At 40.9% G+C, this 22690-nt stretch overlaps 1 protein-coding gene across 1 annotated transcript in view; it reads right to left on the bottom strand.

The window, feature by feature from the left end:
- The window catches only part of atrnl1b (attractin-like 1b), a 904204-nt gene that overhangs the window by 875066 nt on the left and 6448 nt on the right, over positions 1-22690 (bottom strand). Inside the window, exons 2-3 of the mRNA XM_060841800.1 lie at positions 9064-9147; positions 5185-5298 (exon numbers count right to left, since the gene is read on the bottom strand). Of these exons, the coding sequence (XP_060697783.1) occupies positions 5185-5298; positions 9064-9147 (198 nt within the window). The remainder of the gene's footprint in view (positions 1-5184; positions 5299-9063; positions 9148-22690) is intronic.

Genomic DNA, 22690 nt, shown 5'->3' with positions numbered 1-22690 from the left:
CGTAGGTTAAGGGAGAGTAGAATTTGAGACACTAGGCAGAAGTACATTGAAATAGTGATGGTTAGAGATAAGAAAGGAATAGATGAGGCTCTGTGGCAGTTGAGATGAGACAGAAGCAAGGACCTTCATCCTCTCCTCATGTGCAGTCAGTTCAAACATCTGCAAGGCAGACATTGCATTTGTGACTAACACAGCCTTCAGTCATACTGCCAGTTCTCATGGCAATAAAGGATTGTCTCGATAGCTTTTAAATTTGGCATTTAAACCTTTTAACCCAGAAGGTCCTGGCCAAGGTAACAACCTTTTGTTCATAAGATTCACTGTTCAACTAACACAACTCACGTGCTTGCATTATGCCTAATCGCATGAAAAACTCATCCCAAGAGTCAAAGACCTCTAACATGTCTGACACTACATTAGAATCCACAACAGAAGATCCCACCAAAAATGAGAATAAATCCTACTTTAAAATAAAATGAAATATATAGACTGTATGCTTCCACACAGAGAAGCTACTGCTCAAAAACAAGGAGAAGATAGCATAGAACATGCTTTCAGAAAGAAAAAGGTGAATGATGTCTGCACAGAATTGAAGGGGGTGGGGGGAATTATATACCTTATCTTTAGAACATTTTAATGACCTCAATTAGTTTCTCAAGCCATTATAGTATTTTGAAACTGATCAGAGGAATTATTCTCATCTACATACAAACATTAAACACTTTCAATGGTTATATGGAAATAAAGCCGAGGAGAAGCACAGGCACTTACTAAAGATTTTTTTTAGATTAGATTAGTGTGGAAACATGCTCTTCACCCCAACAACTCCACACCGACCCACCAAAGCGCAACCCACCTTTTACCCCTTCACCTAACACTATGGGCAATTTAGCTCGGCCAATTCACCTAACCTGCACATTCTGTGCAAACTCCACACAGACAGTCGCCTGAGGCGGGAATTGAACACAGGTCTCTGGTGCCGAGAGGCAGCAGTGCTAATCACTGTGCCACCTACTAGTTAGTCCCCAATGGCTTTTTAGATTACTTAGTGTGGAAACAGGCCCTTTGGCCCAACAAGTCCACACCGACCTTCCGTACAGCAACTCACCCAGACCCATTCCCCTACATTTACCCCTTCACCTAATACTATGAACAATTCAACTAACCTGCACATTTTTGGACTGTGGGAGGAAACCCACGCAGACACGGGAAAAATGTGCAACTCCACACAGACAGTTGCCTGAGGTGGGAATTGAACCCGGGTCTCTGGTGCTGTGAGGCAGCAGTACTAACCACTGTGCCACTGTGCAACTGTCAACTGTCAAACTAATCAAAACCAAAAACCAAAGAGCAGCATTGCTTTTTCTCCAGAGAATTATACAGCACCAAGATCCACTTTCCAGGCTGTACCATGCCAAAAGAACATCTTGCTTCAGATATTCAGAGAAAAGAGGAATGGCAAGTTTTACATTTCTCCAAATTTTCAATGTTCAACATTAAAAACTAAAAACACAACGAAAAATCCACACTTTGCAAATGATAAATGCCAAGACATCAATTTGCAATCTTTCCCATCCACCCTTTCACACACTTTAAAATTAGACAAGCAACTTCAATAAGTAAAACATGAAATAGTTTCCTGTATTCCAATGAGATAAAATCAAGACATAAAGGTGAATAGCAAAGATCTTTTCGCTCAGGTAGGACAGTTCAAAACTAGAGGGTACAATTTTAAGATTTAACAGGAGCGCCAAGGGGGCACTTTTTTTGACACATAGGGCTGTTCATACATGGAATGAACTGCCAGAGGGAGTGGTAGATACAAGTACAAGTACATGGATGGAAAAGGTTTAGGGGGATACGAACCAAACGCAGGCAAATGGGACCCGTGTAGTTTGGGAAATGTGTCTGCATGGATGAGTTGGACTGAAGGGTCTGTTTTCATGCTGCATGACTCTATGACTCATAAATCCTGAGAGTTTTAAAATGGTGCTAGAGTCGTTTTTGGTCTAACTTTTTTGACAAAAGATAGCTCTTCCAAACTTGCATTGGAAGACCATAACAAACAGGTACAGGAGTAGGCCTTTTGGGCCTTTGAGCCTGCTCTGCCATTCAACAGGATGATTGTTGATCCAACATTCCTCATAGCCGCATTGAACCTGACCATCATTGGCCTCTTCCGTTGCCACAAAGAATCATACTGCAATTTGGAGGAACACCATCTCATCTTCCACCTGGGCAGCCTAAGGTTGGAAGACTCAACACGGAGTTTGCCATTTCCAAATAACCTCCCTTCCCCTGACTCCCTTCACAGCCCTTAGCCCCTACCCCCCTACCAGATTTATTCCTCCCCTTGACCAACCAGGTCGCACCCTCTGCTTGTCTTCATCTATCCCCTTTTCACCATCCAGCCCCCACTACTCCCTTTATCTGCAGCTTCCCCTATACCCACCTCCAATTCTGAAGGGGGTTACACCCAAAACGTCAACTTCTCCACCTCCTGATCCTGCCAGGCTTGCTGTTTTTTGTCTCTAACCATCCAGGACAAAAAACAGCCTAACTTATGGGCACCACATTCATAAGCATCCACTCCCTCCAATGTTTAATAGCAGTTTATACTATCTACCAGGTGTACTTCAGAAATTCATTAAAGATCCTCCAACAGCAATTTCTAAACTCACAACCATGCCCATTTAAGGACAAGGACACCACCACTCAGTATCCTGACTTGGAAATATATCACCTTCGCTTCATTGTCGCTGAGTCAAAATCCTGGAATTGTGGCATTGTGGGTCAATCCACAGCAGTCAGACTGCAGTGGTTCAAGAAGGCAGCTCACCGCTAGCTTCCCAAGGGCAACTAGGGACAAGAAATAAGTGGCTGGCCATCCAGCGATACCCACATCCCATGAATGAATTTTTAAAATAATCTTAAGAACGCCACGTTTCAGTAAGATTACTGGTCATTCTCCGAAACTCAAATTAATAGTCCCGACCTGTACAGCCTTTGTTCATGATGCCTTCACATCAGGGATTACGCTTGTGAATCTGCTCTGAACTGCCTCTAATGAAACTATTCTCTTCCTTAAATAAGGGGGCCAAAACTATTCACAGTCATCTAAATGTGGTCTCACCAGCGCCTTGTACGGTTGCAGTAAAACTTCCCAATTCTTATACTCCAACCCCCTTGAAATAACAGCCAACATTCCACGAGCCTTCCCGATTAACTGCTGCACCACTGCCTTGTGTTTTGTGCACAAGAACCATAAGTCTCTGTGTGTTGCGGTTTTCTGCAGCTCGTCAATTTACATTATATTCTGTTCTTTATTCAGCTTCCAAAAATGAATGACTTTGCATTTTCCCACATTATACTCCATTTGCTAATTTTTTGCACACTTACTTAATCTACCTTAGTCTCTAGACTGTATTCCTCCCAAACTCCTTTTCCACCAATTTTAATGTTGCATGCAAAATGGTAATAGTACATTCACTCTGTCCTCTAAGTCGTTAATATCTATTGTAAATAGTTCAGTCCCAACAGTGATCTCTGAGCAATCCCCTTGATCCCATTCACTGTTGCCTGTGAGCTAATTCTCGATCCATGGGCCCCCAGGTCATCTCCTCTGCCCTGAAGCTACCTTCTCCCCAGATACGCCTAACACCCCTCCCAGCTTATCTCTCCACCCTGGAGGTTCCCTGCCTCCATTCCTGACAAAGGGCTTTTCCCGAAACGTCGATTTTCTGCTCCTTGGATGCTGCCGGACCTGCTGTGGTTTTCCAGCACCACTCTAGTCTGGTTTCCAGCATCTGCAGTACTCGCTTTCGCCTAATTCTCTATTCATGCCAATAAGTTACCTCTAACACCACTGGCTCTTATCTTATGACAAGCTTTTGTGAGATATCTTGTTAAATGCCTTCTGGAAGTCCAAATACAAAACTTGTACTGGTTCCCCTCTATCGATTCTGGCTGAGACTTGGTCAAAAACGCAAATAAATTAGTCAGACAATATTTCCCTTTCATGAAGCCAATTAGATTTTGATTTTCCAAATTTTTTGCTAAAACCTGCTTAATAATTGATTCAAATGCTTTTCAAACAATATGTTCAACTAATTTGCTTACAGTTACCCACTGTTTGCTTCTCTCCCCTTGATGATTGGGGTGTCACATTAGCAGTTTTCCAACCCTCTGGTAATTCCCCAGAATCCAAAGATTTTTGAAAAATTAAAACCAATGCATCCACTATCTCTTTGGTATTCCAGAATGCAAGCCATCAGGGCCAAGGGACATATCTGACTCTAGCCCTATTAATTTGTTTAATGCTACTTCTCCAGTATTGTACTTAATTCCTTCCCCATGTTCTTTCGTATTAATGAAATGTTTGAAGTACCTTCAAACATAAACATGCAAGCGAAATATCTGTGCAATTCCTCTGCCATTTCCTTGTTCCCCAAACCATCTCCACAGATTCATTTTCTAAGGGTCCTGTGTTCACTTTGACTTCTCTCTTTAGAGAAACTCTTTTTGTCACCTTTTATATTCTACGTCAGTTTGCCCTCATTTTGTTAGTCTTTATTATCTCTTTAATCCTCCTTTGGTGGAGGATGAATTTCTCCCAATTTTCAGGGTTATCACTGACATCGGCCTCCTTACATGCTTTACTTTTTTAACCAGTAAAAAGTGAGGTCTGCAGATGCTGGAGATCAGAGCTGAAAATGTGTTGCTGGTTAAAGCACAGCAGGTCAGGCAGCATCCAAGGAACAGGGAATTCGACGTTTCAGGCAAAAGCCCTTCATCAGGAGGGCTTACTTTTTTAACCAAATACTCTCCTTGACTTCCTTAGTTAGCCATGGTGGCTTGTTTAACCCTCTCAGAATCTTTCCTCCTTACTACGATATATTTTTGCTGAGTTATAAATTATTGCCCACCCCTTTCCAAAATCTAGATTTCAAACATTAGCCAGCTCTCTCTTCACAGATGTTGCCTTACCTGCTGCAATTTTCAGCATTTTTATTGTTTTCAGTACAGATTCCAGCATCTGTAATAATTTGCTCCTGCTGGAATATCAACCATGTTAAACATGTTCACACTACTATGAAAATAACCTAGGGAACATTGCTGAGTTAAAACTGAAAAACAGCAATACACGTACACATTCAGTTGGAATAGAAAAATTCTCGAACTTACCTGAACACAGCTATCAAAGGTGCATATATTGAATCACCATCATATACGTACATATGGTCCCAGCTACATTCTGTGGCAAAGTGGTTAAATCGCAACCTTAATACAGCATTTGGACTATAAAAGAAAAAATAAATTTATTTCAAAAAAGTTCAACTTTGAATCCTTCAGCTTTTCAAAAGTAACAGTTACTTCGGTGATTAATTCAGCCTCAGAACCCCTCAAGCCAGCTGACTTCTTTACAATTGGTCTTAATAACTCCAATAGTTCATTTAACACATTTATCTCAATAATTTGTTCCATATCCCCTTTAGTTACACTACTTTTAACCTCTTCTGTAACACCTCCACCATTACTCTCAAGTATGAGGTGACCCTTTTATTCAAAGGGTGGCAACTTATTTTATTCTTATACGCCTGCATTCTAAAACATCCTTTGCATCCATGTTACGTTGACTGAAAATCTTTCTTCACGATCAGTTTTGTTTCACTTCTATATATTTCAATCTTTTCTTGTGACTTATTTCACACACTGATATCGATATGCTGAAATAGTCAAAAGATCTTCAGAAATTTAGGAAAGTTTTGATTAGACCACTCCCCTGTCCAGAAGCAAACACCCCACAACTCAGCCTGTCATGTTTTCCAATTAATCTGTTCAGAGATATTACTACACACTTCTGAAGCAGTTGGGACTCAAAACTGGGTCCCCTGGCCCGGGATAGGGACAGCAACTCAGTCTTTTTCACAAGTGTTATCTCACACAACCAAATGAGTTTTCTCCCCACCCACCCATAGTGTTTCTAACTTAACCACCGGTACTAGATCACTTGTGCTCCAATTGATTAATTTACATGCAAAGTTCATTAAGGGCAATGCAATAACATGAAAGGTGAGGGAGAGAGGGAGGTGAGTAAATCAAAATACAATTCAGCTTTAAAAGAAAATCTGAAGAATATCACCTCAACCAACTCTAGAGATAATCTGATCAAGTTTGGCTTTTGTGACACAGTGGTAGCATTATACTGTTCTGTATCTGTACAATTGTCTTTACTGTCCTGTTCTGAACACCAACACCTTGATAACTTGCTATGATCTCTCCACCATAATTAGTTTGTCCAGTACTGGAATAGTTGTTAATTTGACATGCAACTCTTATACTCATCACATTATTTCAGCCACTTGATTTGAATCCAACACCTTGTTTTTAATTTTTTGTAATTATCTTTATGCCTCAGTTCATCAGATTACAGTTCATCCTTTCACTTGCTATTAGCTATTGACATTTTACTCTCACTGTCTGACACTCGATCGCTCGCAAAGACATATTATTCAGCCTATCAACACTCTACTCACACTATTTATATGATCTTTTGCTTTCTCTGCCTGTAAATTCTGTGCCCGTGTCCTTCCCTTCACTTCACCTGACAAAGGAGCAGCACTCTGAAAGCTTATGATTTCAAACAAGCTTGATGGATTATAACCTGTCATGTGACTTCTGACCTAGCCTTTTATATAACATCTCAAACTCCATGAATTGATTGTCCATCTTACTCAATTTATTAAATAACAATCAGCAAGTCATTCCTTTTGTAAACTCTGCCCATTAAATCATATTAGAATTTCCAATTCTGCTTTAATTTTCTGAAAATAAAACTTTGGCCCTTCCTGGTAAGGTTAAAGGCAAAATCTAGCAGCATGACTTATTCATTAACAAAACAGCAATTTCCTTTTGCTTACATCATCCTCTCACCTGAAGAGCTCAATGTTAATCTTCTATGTTTCATTCTGATATCTCTATATTGAATTAGGCTGTGAGAAACTTTGGGATTTATAGAAAGCAAAACGTAAATCTATGGTATAGTGTAAGTTTCTACCTTTTCTTTCTGGACCACTTACCTGTCCAGAAACCAATTCACACTGGGGAATAACTTAGTCCCTTCATATTTTTAAATTCAACCTGCTCAGAAATATTATTACACACTTCTAGAGCAGGCGGGACTGAAGCTTGGACTCCCTGGCTCAGAGGTAGAGACTGTACCACAAGAGCCCCATTTTCACAGCTCAAACCTATAACCTTCTGATAAATGCTGAACTGCACTAAAGTTAGATGCATTATTCATTAGGCCATATGACCACTGAGATTATTAGCTTCAAGATTCAAAACCTAATGCTCTCATCAACTCTGCAGCTATCTGCTCAGCCTTAAAAGGGACCCGCATTTCTAACTTTGACTTTCATCACTCTAAACTTAGCATATGCTTCTTTGCAGATCACGTTCTATTATAAAGAATTTGTGTCTCTTACACATCACTTATACTTCTGATCAAAATACACTTAACCTGAACACTGTCCATCACTTAGAGACATAGGGATGTACAGCTTGGAAGCAGACCCTTCGATCCAACCCATCCATGCCGACCAGATATCCCAACCCAATCTAGTCCCACCTGCCAGCATCCAGCCCACATCCTTCCAAACCCTTCCTATTCATATACCCATCCAAATGCCTCTTAAAATGTTGCAATTGTACTAGCCTCCACCACTTCTTCTGGCAGTTCATTCCATACACGTACCACCCTCTGCGTGAAAAAGTTGCCCCTTAGGTCTCTTTTATGTCTTTCCCTTCTCATCCTAAACCTATGCCCTATAGTTCTGGACTCACCGACCCCAGGGAAAAGACTTTGCCTATTTACCCTATCCATGCCCCTCATAATTTTGTAAACCTCTATAAGGTCACCCTTCAGCCTCCGACGCTCCAGGGAAAACAGCCCCAGCTTGCTCAGCCTCTCCCTGTAGTTCAGATCCTCCAACCCTGCCAACATCTTTGTGAATCTTTTCTGAACCCTTTCAAGTTTCACAACATCTTTCCGATAGGAAGGAGACCAGAACTGCATGCAATATTCCAACAGTGGCCTAACCAATGTCCTGTACAGCCACAACATGACCTCCCAACTCCTGTACTCAATACTCTGACCAATTAAGGAAAGCATACCAAACGCCTTCTTCATTATCCTATCTACCTGCGACTCCACTTTCAAGGAGCTATGAACCAGCACTCCAAGGTCTCCTTGTTCAGCAACACTCCCTAGGACCTTACCATTAAGTGTATAAGTCCTGCTAAGATTTGCTTGCCCAAAATGCAGCACCTCGCATTTATCTGAATTAAATTCCATCTGTCACTTCTCAGCCCATTGGCCCATCTGGTCCAGATCCTGTTGTAATCAGAGGTAACCCTCTTTGCTGTCCACTACATCTCCAATTTTGGTGTCATCTGCAAACTTACTAACTGTACCTCTTATGCTCGCATCCAAATAATGTTATTGTGGTATTTGATGGGCATTTTATCTATCTATCCCTTTCAACTTGTTTCAGTGAACAAGTTTCTCTTCAAACACCACCCAATCTCTAATTTACGTTCTGTTGCTCTTGTTAGGTTATATCGTCCATTTCCAATGGAGGGAGAAGGGCATACTTCATTCCCTTCCAACATTCACAAGCTTAAGAAAAATCCAACAAATAGATGTAAACAGACGAGAAATCAGTGCACTTTACCATATCTGCTACACAATTCAAATTCTATCAATTACTTCCAGCATAGATCCCATTGCTTTAAAAAGCCAACAGTTGAGAACTTCACTCAAACAGTACATCATTTATACACACAAAGGCAAACTATTTTAGAAAAAGACCAACAATAAATAGTAAGAAGTTAAACAGTACACAAGTTGCTACTGTAATCATCCATGAAAAGCTTCAAACAGTATTTTAAAAAGGTAACTAAATCCATTGGATCAAAATCAAGATTAATGGCTCTCAAACATCATTGATCTTAAACTATATGATGCAATTCAAAACAATTCCAGAAACTAGATATACTTACTATCCTTCAATTAACCATGTGCATTTAGTTTTATATTTATAATTTATTGGTCCATCTGTTAAATATCCTGATGGTTCAGTTAATCTGAAAAATATAATTGTAACATCTTGGTTATAATGTGTTATCTAACAATTTCCCCAACACACCCTTCACGACATGATTTTGACTTACACAGTTATGTTAAACAAAGAATAACTACCCATTTAATTATGGTTCATCTTTGGAGCTAACTTAAATGCATTCCTCCAGCTGTATTTCACAGCTGCAGTCACATAGATAAAATACATCATTTTTAAGATGCGAGAATGTATTTTCATGTCACTGAATAGTAAGGTAAACTTACGCAGTGATTAATGAATGAAACCAACCTGGGAATAGACTTCTCCAGCATCTGCTGTTCTCAGTATCTCCTATTATCTAAGATAAGTACAATGAACATTTGTTGACAAATTTCAGCAAAATTATATTGCTCAGTTTTTGTATTGCAGAATAACTCATGTTCAACGCTAACACGTGGATCAGCTACAAATTTAAAACCCACTGCCACCATCAAATATTCACACCAGAAATGGAATGAGTCAGATGCCAAGAAAATCTGACAGACTCCAAACAATGTCCCTCAACACTTGCATGTAATTCTTCCACAACACCACTGAAACATTTCATTTTTAAATTCCCCTGTCCTTGTGAAATTCTTCCAGATAAGTAGGTTTTGCCCCAATTTTCCACTGAACTCTTATATTTAGAACTGTCCAGCCAAAGCAAATGTGCATGTTTTCAAATCTCTATTTTTGAGAAATATTCTTGGGTCACAAGCTCAGACGCACATGCAGGCTTCCTCCTGATCCTGCTGACCCACATAACCCAATCCTTCATTCTGGATTAGTGGTGCTGAAAGAGCACAGCAGTTCAGGCAGCATTCAAGGAGCAGTGAAATCGACGTTTCGGGCAAAAGCCCTTCATCAGGAATAAAGGCAGAGAGCCTGAAGCGTGGAGAGATAAGCTAGAGGAGGGTGGGGGTGGCGAGAAAGTAGCACCACTAATCCAGAATCTGGTTTCCAGCATCTGCAGTCATTGTTTTTATCTCGTTGATTTTAACCCTACTGCGAATCCTCTTGCAAGGATGCCTGCCTTGAAGAAGTTTTCTTCCTCTCTCCCACTGCAACTCCCAGGTATTTCCTCTGCCCTGAAGTTCTTACTCTATGCTACTTTCTCCCCACCCCCACCCTCCTCTAGCTTATCTCTCCACGCTTCAGGCTCTCTGCCTTTATCCTGAAGAAGGGCTCATGCCCGAAACGTCGATTCTCCTGCTCTTTGGATGCTGCCTGACCTGCTGCGCTTTTCCAGCAACACTATTTCAGCTCTAACTAGAAACTAGGCTTGCAAAGTGATCAATTAAGTAAATATGATTGCAGTGGTGTGGCAGAATAGGTAAATGTCATAACAACATGTGAAAGCTCGATTTGCAACCTCAACAGTTGCATTCACTCAATAACTGTTACGTGAACTATGGTTGACATTCACTGAAGACCAGCCCCAGTGATGCACATATATTTTAATAAATTTTAAATGCCTTTGGGAAGGGTTTACATCAAGGTCACGCTTTCCCATACTTGTGCACTTCATAAGGAAGATAATACAAGGAATTGAAAATGTCACAAAGTTACGTTCAGCCAAGCAAACAGGATAGTTCCTTTGTGCACAGCCAGAATAACATCAGCTAATAGAAAATAGAACATTACAGCACAGTACTGGGCCTTTGGCCCTCGATATTGCACTGACTTGTGGAGCGAATCTGAAGCCCATCTATCCTACACTATTTCATTTTAATCCATATGTTTATCCAATGACCATTTAAATACCCTTAAAGTTGGCAAGATTACTATTGTTTCAGGCAGGGCGTTCCATGCCCCTACGACTCGGAGTAAAGAAATGACCTCTGACATCTGTCTTATCACCCTTCAATTTAAAGCTATGCCCTCTCATGCTAACCATCACCATCTGAGGAAAAAGGCTCTCAATGTCCATCCTATCTAACCCTCTGATTATCTTAAATGTCTCAATTAAGTCACCTCTCTACCTTCTTCTCTCTCATGAAAACAGCCTCAGGTCCCTCAATCTTTCCTCATAAGACCATCCCTCCATACCAGGCATCCTAGTCAATCTCCTCTAAATCTTTTCCAAAGCTTCTGCATCCTTCCTATAATGCAGTGACTAGAACAGTACGGAATACTCCAAATGTGGCTGTACCAGAGTTTTGTACTGCTGCAGCATGACATGGCACCGAAACTCAAACCCTCTACAAATAAAAGCTAGCACACGGTATGTCTTCTTAACAACTCTATCAACCTGGGTGACAACTTTCAGGGATCAATGTACATAGACACTGAGATCCCTCTGCTCATCTACACTACCAAGAATCTTACCATTAGCCTAGTACTCTGCAATCCTGTTACTTCTTCTGAAGTGAATTGCCTCACACTTTTCCACATTAAACTTCATTTGCCACCTCTCAGCCCAACTCTGCAATTTATCTATGTCCCTCTGTAACGTGCAACATCCTTCAGCACTATCCACAATTCCACCAACCTTAGTGTCATCCGCAAATTTACTAACTCAACCTTCTACGCCCTCACCCAGATCATAGCCTTGTATGGGGAAACTTACTGAAGTGCCTTACTGAAATCCTCATCAACCGCTTTACTCTCATCCCTCTGATTGGTCACCTTCTCAAAGAATTCAATAAGGTTTATGAGGTATGACCTACCCTTTATAAAACCATGTTGACTATCTCTAATCAACTTATTCTTTTCTAGATGATTATAACTGCTGTCTCTTATAACCTTTTGCAAAACTTTACCTACAACCGAAGGCTCACTTGTCTATAATTACCAAGGTTGTCTCTACTCCCCTTATTGAACAAGGGGACAACAGTTGCTATCCTCCAGTCTTCTGGCACTATTCCTGTTGACAATGACAACGAAGATCAAAGCCAAAGGCTCTGCAATCTGCTCCCTGGCTTCCCAGAGAATCCTGGGATAAATCTCATCCGGCCCAGGGGACTTATCTATTTTCTCACTTTTCAGAATTGCTAACACCTCCTCCTTGTAAACATCAATCTAGTAGCCTGTATCTCAGTATTCTTCCCGACATCATCAGTATTCACACTGGAAAAAGACAAAAAAATTCATTTAGTGCTTCTCCTATCGCCTCGGAGTCCACGCACAACTTCCCACTATGGTCCTTGATTGGCCCTAATCTTGCTCTAGCCATTCTTTTATTCCTGATGTACCGATAGAAAGCTTTAGGATCAAGGAAAACCTTATCTGCCAACGACTTCTCATGTCCCCTCCTGGCTCTTTTTAGCTCTCTTTAGGTTTTTCCTGGCTAACCTGTAATTCTCAAGCACCCTAACTGAGCCTTCATGTCTCATCCTAATATAAGCCTTCTTCTTCCTGTTGAAGAGAGATTCAACTTCTTTAGTAAACCATGGCTCCCTCGCTGATAGGTACACACTTATCAAGGACACGCATGAGAATAAGCTCCACATTTCAATTGTGCCTATCCCATGCATCCTAAAATCTTGCCTAATTGCATCATAACTGCCTTTTGTCCAGCTATAACCCTTGCCCTGCAATATATATCTATCCCTTTCCATCGCTAAAGTAAACATGACTGGTGATAGTGACCACAATTCAAAGTGCTCACCTACCTCCAAGTCTAACAACTGCCGGGTTTATTACCCAGGACCAAATCCAATGTGGCCTAGCCCCTGTTGGCCTGTCTGCACATTGTGTCAGGAAATCCTTCTGCACACATTGAACAAAAACTGACCCATCTAAAGTACTTAAACTATGGTATTTCTAGTCAAAATTTGGAAAGTTAAAGAGGCCCCATAACAACTACCCTGTTACTCTCGCTCCCTTCCAGAATCATCTCGCATGTCCTTTCCTCTCCATCTCTAGAACTATTTGGAGGCCTATAGAAAACTCCTAAAAGTTTGCTTGCTTCTAACCTCAGCCCATATTACCTCAGTAGATGAGTTCTCAAATGTCCTTTCTGCCTCTGTAATACTATCCTTGACTGACAATGCCACACCTCCCCCTCTTTTACCATCTTCTCTGTCCTTACTGAAACATTTAAATCCCGGCAACTGCAGCAACCATTCCTGTCCCTGCTCTATCCATATCTCCAAAATGGCCACAACATCAAAATCCCAGGTGCCAACCCATGCTGCAAGTTCACCACCTCATTCCGAATGCTCCTGGCATTGAAGTAGATATTTCAAACCACCTTCCTGCTTGCCAGTGCACGCTTGCAACCTTGAAACCTTATTTCTGACCTCATTCTCAACCTCCTGTACACTGGAGATACAATTTAGGTTCCCATCCCCCCACTGAATTAGTTTAAATCTTCTTAAAGAGCATTAACAAATCTAACCCCCCAGGATATTGGTACTCCGCTGGTTCAGATGTTGACCATCCTGTTGTAGAAGTCTCACCTACCCCAGAGTGAGCCCCAATTATCCAGGTATTCAAAACCTTCCCTCCTGCACCATCCCTGGAGCAATGTGTTCAACTCCTCTCTTCCCCTCTCCCTGTTCCTTGCCTCACTAGCACATGGCATGAAGAACAAACCAGAGATGACAACTCTGTTGGTTCTAGCTCTAAGCTTCCACCCTAGCTCCCTGAATTTCTGCTTTAAATCCCCATCCCTTTCCTATCTATGTTTTTCGTGCCTATGTGGACTACCAATTGGGGCTGCTCCCCCTCAAGGATCCTGAAAACACAATCTGAGACATCACAAACCCTGGCATCTGGGAGGCAACACACCAACCATGTATCTCTCTGGTTCCCACAGAGCCTCCTATCTGTCCCCTAACAATGGAGTCCATAATGACTAATGCTCTGCTCATCTTCACCCTTCCCTTCTGAGCATCAGGGATAGACTATGCCAAAGATCTGTATCCCATGGCTTATCCCTGGTAAGTTTCTCCCTGGCATCCCCCCAACAGCATCCAAAACAATATACTTGTTATTGAGGGGAAAGGGCACAAGGGCTCCCTGCACTGTGTGTCGGTTCCCTTTCCGTCACCTAACTGTAACTGATCTGCCATTTTCTCATACCAGAGGTGTGACTACCTCCCTGTAACTCCTCTCAGTAACCCCCTCCGCCTCCCGAATGATCTGAAGTTCATCCAGCTTCAGTTCTCTAAAGCGGTTTTCGAGGAGCTGGAGTTGGGTGCACTTCCTGCTGATTTCATCTGCAGGGACACTAATGGTAACCCTTACCTCCCACATTCTGCAGGATGAACATTCAACTGCCCTAACATCCATTCCCACTATTCTAAATTCCCAAAGACACTATTGAAAACTCAAAAAAGACAAAGAAAAACCTTACCAATCTGGCGCACAGAACTTTTTTTTTGGTTATAATGTATGTACAGCTCCCCATCGCAAAATAACCTTCATATCATGAATTATCTCCCATGTTAAAAAAATGCAACTTTTAGCATCCAGAGCTTGCTATGAGACTTATGATTAGATTCCCTACAGTGTGGAAACAGGCCCTTCACCCAAACAAGTCTACACCAATCCTCTAAAGAGTAACCCACCCGGATCCATTTCCCTCTGACCAGTGCACCTAATGCTACAGGCAATTTAAAATGGCCAATTCATCTGGCCTGCACATCATTGGATTGTGGGAGGAAACCGGAGCACCCAGAGGAAACCCATGTAGACATGGAGAGAATGTGCAAACTCCACACAGGTAGGTCACCCAAGGCTGGAATCGAACCTGGGTCCCTAGCGCTATAAGGCAGCAGTGCTAACCACCATGCCGCCCTAAGCAACATTTAAAATTTAGCGTTAAAGACAGGTTTTTTGGGGGTGGGGCAAAAGACAGAAGGCAAATAACACCAGCCTCTTCAGAAAACCTATCTGAACAGAGGACCACTGTAAAAGAGGTAATTTCTTCCTCTTGCCCATGATAACTTTAATTTGCTATTTCCTTTTGTGACTGAGAATTCCTCTCACCATAAAGAATCCACTATGATAAATCATTTAAAAAAGGTCATTTAACACTGATGAGATATCCAAGGTCTTCATTTTGTTGATCATTGTCCTTTTCAAGTAACCTCTCTTTTTCCCTTTGGTGAGAATGTGTATAGGGTATAAGCAAGCAGGGAGAGAGTTAAGTTTTGAGTTTTGTGAAACAAGACGCTCAGCTAAGCATGACTCAGATCAGATAAGAACTTACAGTTAACAATGGGATGCTGGAGGCAAGGTCAATGGGCTAGCAAGGTGGAAAAGCATTCATTACGTAGAGCCATTTAACAAGATGACATAGCATTCACTATGTGGGGTCAGTTTAACAAGGTGAAAAGTATTCATTATGTGGTGAAGTCAGTTATTCATTGTGGAACAGCAGATGGCTTAATGTTTACTATTGACACTTGCTAATTGTAAGTCATCCAATCAATACGTACGTTGTCTTATCTGTATGCTCCTCTCTAAAATTACTATATAGCTCATTGAGAAACTGTTGCTCCAGAGAAGACTGTGAACTCATGTCTCTGGGCGATCGTTTTTTTTCTCTCTCGCGCTCTGGCCCAGAAGAGAAAGATAGAGGGAAAACCATACTGCATCTGAGCATTTTGCATCAACTGAGGGGGGACATAAAACGGGACGACAGCCCAACCTGCTGTGCTTTTCCACACTCTCGACTCTAATCTCCAGCATCTGCAGTCCTCATGTTTGCCGACATTGGATTTGGCCTGTTTTTCGTACATAGATCAGCATTGCTGCTGTACTGCAGTAGCTTATTTACAGACACAGCTAGCTCTGGAGAACAAGTGTTCATTAATATTGCCCGAATGCTGTCAGGTCCCATATCCTTAAGTATTCAATAACTTCAGCTATTTCTCGGTATCATCCAGGCAAATGGAGAATATTACATCCCAGCTCGGCGAACAGAACCACAACAACAAGCACACGAGCTACAAACCTTCTGACAAACTTTGAATATTACATCACACTCCTGATTTGTTTTGTAGATGGCAGACAGGTTTTTGGCGAGTAAGGGAGAGAGTTACTTGCTGCAGAATTCCTAGTCTCTGATCTGCTCATGTAGCCATAGTATTTATATTGCTAATCTAGTTCAGTTTCTTAACAGAGGTAATACCCAGGATATCAAGTGTGAGAAATTCAACAATGGCAATGCTTCTAAATGTCAAGCAGCATAAGGATAAGTGATGGGATGCTGGGAACCTAAGGAGGAGGCAAAAATGGATGATCCACTTGACACTTCAGCTGAAGATTAATGCCTTGTCTTCGGCACTGATTCGCTGGGCTCCCACCTCATTGAGCATGGGACATTTGTGGATCTTTCACCTCCAGCAAGTTGTTCAATGGTCTACAATCATTCAGGACTGAATATGATAGGACTGCACAGCTTAGATATGATCCACTGGTTTTGGGATTGCTTAAGCCTGGATATCACATACTCCATCCACTGTCCAACCTACAAGTAGCTGTGTGTTGTAGACTCACCAGAGCGGTGTCTTATTCTTTTGTATTGTGCTGTCCCTGGAAAGCCTTCCTGCATTGAACCAGGGCTTATCTTTCATGTTGACGGTAGTAATAGAATGGTGAATATGCCTGGCCATGAAGTTACAGATTGTGGTGAATTCGGTTGTTACTGATGGTCCACAATATCCATGGATGCCCAGGTCTGCATGGCTAAATCTGTGCTAAGTCCATTCCAATTACCATAGTGGAGGACAACTTCAATGTGACATCTCCAAAAAAGAAGTTGCGCAGTGGGTCACTCCAAACAATACTGTCATGGACAGATACATCTGTGACAGTTTGATTGGCATGGACAAGACTAAATAGAATTTGTTCCATGTTAGTTCCCTCATCAATAACTGCTAGACTAGTTCAAGGACCAGTTTGGTCAGTAAGAGTAATGTAAAGCCACTCTTTGTGGTGGACATTGAAGGCCATGACACACACTACTTTTTTGCATCTTTTCCACCTTTTCCACCCTTAGTGCTTCATTCAAGCATTGTACAACATGGAGTATTGATACAGTACAAGTGACAATTAGCAGGAAATTTCTTGTCCATATTTAACCCAATGTCATGAGGTTTCACTGGGTTTCGTGTCAATGTTTGAGGACTCAAGATAATTCCATCTCAACTGTATACTACTGTGCTGCCAATTCTAGTGGCTATAACCTGACCCATTAGCAGTGATGATGATCTCTGGGACATAGATAGTGTCAGGCTGTTGCTTGGGAATCTGAGCCCTCCCATTTTAGCACAAGCCCACTTAGATGTCCATAAGAAGTTAACATGGTTGTGTCTACCATTTGCTGTTTCTGATGCATAGTAGATGATAGGTGGACCATCTGGTTTCGCTCATTCATTAGAATTTGTAACAGATGTAAATAAGTGATTGCAATGCCATTTCAAAGGGTAGCTAACAGTGAACCACTTTGTTGTAAGTCTGGAGTCACATGTCTGTCAGACCAGGTAAGGATGTCAGTTTTTCCTCCCTAATTAAGTGAAATTAGGGTCACAAAATGGATTTTTACAACAGTGGTCATTAGTTTTTAATTTACATTTTATTCAGCTCAAAAGTTCACTATCTATCATGGTGGGATTCCAACACATATACCCAAAAACATTATCCTGGGATTCTGTATTGCTAGTGATATTAAAACGACACCATTACCTCCCCCTATTCAAAGACAAGGAAGCCAAAGCAAGACCTCTCTAATGAAATAGGCCATGACGTTAGAACAGCCACTACTGATTGAAATATTGTTCATGAATCATGTTAAATATAAGCAACATGCAGTAACGCCTCTTAATGGAATGTAGAACCAAGGCACTGGGAGAACAGAAACATTAAAATCAATTTTTTTTTGGTTCACAGAAGCTCTGAATAATCAGATTTTTAAGACAAATGTTGGATATCTTTGATCATGTTTTGTAGAATGTATGTTGTTGCTCAGTACCTTTAAATGTTGTGCAGTAGCAAGTGCCCTGGATATTATCACTACACAAATTTATCACATTTGAATTAGAAACTACAATAAAATTCATGTTATCCATCAGGCACTGGGATTGGGTGGTGCTGGTGAATCATATGCAGCTTGACTCATTGTAGCTTGTGATACTGGTAGAACTGAAATGAAAGCACATCTTGATGTATACTGCAACTTGCAGACAGAGTCTCTCCAATATTGTCTCTTCTGACTGCAAACGGACAGAAAAATATTTCAACCTTCAGACGGACATCCTTGTTACTTCAAATAAGAAAGGCTTAACATGATTAGGTGTGGTGCACTTTTTGCAAGAAGTATGAACATTAACAACAGGAACTGACTTTGTTTATTTCTTCAGATTTATTTCAAAATCTGTATGAAATCAAGGAAGACAAACTGGTTCGTCATTTCTTTCAATCTACCCCAGGAAGAAACAAAAATGACTTTGCTGAAAAGGGGTACCTAATGTCACATGAAGGCCTTTCAAGTTTGTAAACTGTTATTGACTATTAACACAGCAAAAGTCAGTGATACATACTTCCAAGATGTAATATTTTCTTCCAAACGTATCCAGTTTTAAAGAATAAATTTTGCTGCTACCTATTTTTCGAATCAACCTGTTCAGAGAGGTTATTATACACCTCCAAAGCAATGGGGACCTGAACCTGGGCCTCCTAGTTCAGGGGTAAGAACACTACCTCTGTTCCATACGATGGCCACTAAAGTTAGATTTTACGGCTAAACGGTTTTCTGTCCAGCTGCCCAACATTGATAAACAGAATAAAATGTAGTTACTGTGAAATTCGACTTCCAAAGCATTTCTGAATCTGTCCAATTTTTTCTCTTTTTCTTTAGAAATATCCAATACAAATTGTTGATCATGTGTTAATAACGACAATAGTTTTAGCCAGCTTTGTGTCAGACCATTTTATCGACAAGTGCATGAAAGGTTGTCATGTACATACGATTGTAATGTTTAAAGAAAAATTAACCTGTTCCAATGTGTTATAACATACCTGTAGAGCAGATGGGACTTCAACCCAGGCCCCCTGACCATGAGAATAGGGGTACAACCACTTCACCACATGCATATGATTCATCTTTAGGTAATGATATGCAGTTACTTTTACTATAGATATTTTCTAATCAACCTGTTCAGAGGTATTATTACATATTATTAAAACTTCCAGACCAGTGGGGACTTGAACCCAGATCTCCTGTTCAAAGGGTAGGACACTACCACTGCACCACAAGACCCCTTCATGCATATGGTTATGTTATAATCAACCTGTTCAGAGACATTATGACATAATGCTGGAGTAGGTGAGACTTGAACACAGGCCATTCGGCTCAGAGACAGACACTACCACTGCACCACAAGAGGCCTAACATTATATAATATACTTCATTTTTTTTCTTGGACTACTAACCAGCACCAGTAATCACTCATGTAGTCAAATTTAATATCTCCAAGCAAAACCCATTATGGGCAATGCAAACCATCAAAAGTCAGGGGGAAGTAGGGACATATGCATATGATAGATGAGTAAGAGAATTGAAATCAGATCTAACAGTATCAATTATTATTTTAAATTATGATCTGGAATGTAATTAGCCATACCTAGATTTCTAATCAATCAGAATAACAAACATAATGCACAGCACAAAGCTACCATATTTCTTGAGATTGCCAAGCATGTTTTCACTTATGATAAACAAAAACATAACTCATAACATCACATTTACCACAAACAGTTATCCATATTAGATAACACTGTATTAACCATTTGCTATTTTCATCAGATACCAATTACAAATTATGCAACTCCAAACCCATCAAATATGTGAACTGTTTTCAGACATTTCAACTAGATAACACACTGTTTCAGCTATTTAGAAAGTTCTACTCAAAACAATTCCTTCTTCTGTGGCACTTGGCTTTAAATTAAGAAAGCAACAAGTCAAGACAATAACAGACTGAATAGAAGCTGTTCCACTCAAATATCAAACCCCATCCCAATAACCTCTAATCCTACCATGGCTTTGAGAATTCTTATGGCCTTTTACTAATTTGAGAGTTTGCATGATATACACCAGATAATGGTCAGTCATGATAACCAAAATGTCACAACCTCACAAATGGATAAGGTCACCACTTCATTATCCAAACATCCACGACCTAACTCATATTACCTTAGAATGGCAACGTTTCTCATTATATATTAATGAACTATATATTATATAGTTCACATTATATATTAATGATCTGGATGAAGGGACTGGGGGCATTCTAGCGAAGTTTGCCGATGATACAAAGTTAAGTGGACAGGCAAGTAGTACTGAGGAAGTGGGGAGGCTGCAGAAGAATCTAGACAGTTTGGGAAAGTGGTCCAGGAAATGACTGATGGAATTAAATGTGAGCAAATGCGAGGTCTTGCACTTTGGAAAAAAGAATACAAGCAGGGACTACTTTCTAAACGGTGAGAAAATTCATAAAGCCAAAGTATAAAGGGATCTGGGAGTGCGAGTCGAGGATTCTCTCAAGGTAAACATGCAGGTTGAGTCCATGATTAAGAAAGCAAATGCAATGTTGTCATTTATCTCAAAAGGGTTGGAATATAAAAGCACCGCTGTGCTACTGAGACTTTATAAAGCTCTGGATAGACCCTATTTGGAGTACTGTGTCCAGTTTTGGTCCCCGCATCTCAGGAAGGACATACTGGCACTGGAGCGTGTCCAGTGGAGATTCGCACGGACGATCCTTGGAATGGTAGGTCTAACATACGAGGAATGGTGGAGGATCCTAGGATTGTATTCATTGGAGTTTAGAAGATTAAGGGGAGATCTAATAGAAACTTACAAGATAATACATGGCTTGGAAAGGGTGGACAAGGAGACGAGGACCCGTGGACACAGCCTTAGAATTAGACGGGGTCAATTCAGAACAGAAATGCAGAGACATTTCTTCAGACGGAAAATGGTGGGCCTGTGGAATTCATTGCCACGGAGTGCAGTGGAGGTCGGGATGCTAAATGTCTTCAAGGCAGAGATTGATAAATTCTTGATGTCACAAGGAATTAAGGGCTACGGAGAGAATGCTGATAAGTCGAGTTGAAATGCCCATCAGCCATGATTGAATGGCGGAGTGGACTAGATGGGCTGAATGGCCTTACTTCCACTCCTGTGTCTTATGGTCTTTCTCAAATTTGCATATATTAAAGACGCATGCCGCCACTGTGCTGTGGCTAAAAGATTGATGTCTACTATTAACTGGAAAGACACAGCAAACAAATCCAGAACTCCCTAGAAGATAAAGAAAAAAAAATGTGCTTTTGACAGAACTATCGACCAGTGAGCTTGACGTCAGTGGTGGGCAAGTTGTTGGAGGGAGTTCTGAGGAACAGGATGTACATGTATTTGGAAAGGCAAGGACTGATTAGGGATAGTCAATATGGCTTTGCATGTGGGAAATCATGTCTCAGACTTGACTGTTACTTCTTCAAAAAACTCAGAGGATTGATGAGCGCAGAGCAGTAAATGTGATTTATATGCACTTCTGTAAAGCGTTCGACAAGGTTCCCCATAGAAGGCTGGTTAGCAAGGTTAGATCGCATGGAATACAGTGAGAACTAGCCATTTGGATACAGAACTGGCTCAATGGTAGAAGGTGGAAGTAGGATCGTAGGACACAATTTATACCAAAAGATCAGTGTCATACACTGACGTGATATATTGAACAAACAACAATCTAGGTTTATTCAATATATCACATCAGAGGGTGACACTATGACCTTTTGCTATGTCCTATGATCCTACTTCACCAGCTACCTGACAAAGGAGCCACGCTCCGAAAGCTTGTACTTTCAGATAAATCTGTTAGACTATAACCTGGTGTCATGTGATTTTTAACTTGTCCACCCCAGTCCAACATTGGCACCTTCACACCAAAGTCATATACGTTTGTTACATGGTAGTCAGCAAGTGGTTCCAATGCTTATTTTTGACTTTATTCCATGAGACATCATGGGTCCCGAAGCCCATGTGTCAATATTGAGGGATCCTAGAGCAAATCCCTCCTCATTGTTCAACATTGACCCAGTAGAGGTGGCAGTACAATCTTACTGTGGGACAGTATATACCCAGGGATGGGTGCTGTTATAAAGGACAGTGTGTGCAAAATACAAGTCCAAGGCGATACAGGAATGAATAATTTGGATGTAACTATAAAAGGGGCATAATCAAGAAATTTGCAGACAACACAAAAATCAGCCACGTGATTGATAACGAGGAAAATAATTGTAGCTGCAAGAGATCAATGGACTAGTTGGGTGGGCAGAAAAACTGGAAAATGGAATTCAACTGGAGAAAAACATGCGAGGTAATGCATTTAAGGATGTCAAAAAAGGCAAAGAGGAGAAGATTGAAGAGTGCCAACTTTGGAGTGAATACCCACAAATCTTTGAAGGTTGCAGGAGAGGTCAATAAGGTGATTAAGAAATTCTGTCCTTTATTAACTAAAATATATAATGCAAGCAGAGAAATAATTTTGCAGTTCCGATACAATTAATTAGGC

This window comes from Hemiscyllium ocellatum, chromosome 22 (assembly GCF_020745735.1).
Source record: "Hemiscyllium ocellatum isolate sHemOce1 chromosome 22, sHemOce1.pat.X.cur, whole genome shotgun sequence".
NCBI classification, from domain to species: domain Eukaryota; kingdom Metazoa; phylum Chordata; class Chondrichthyes; order Orectolobiformes; family Hemiscylliidae; genus Hemiscyllium; species Hemiscyllium ocellatum.
This window is presented reverse-complemented; position numbering and strand designations above follow the sequence as displayed.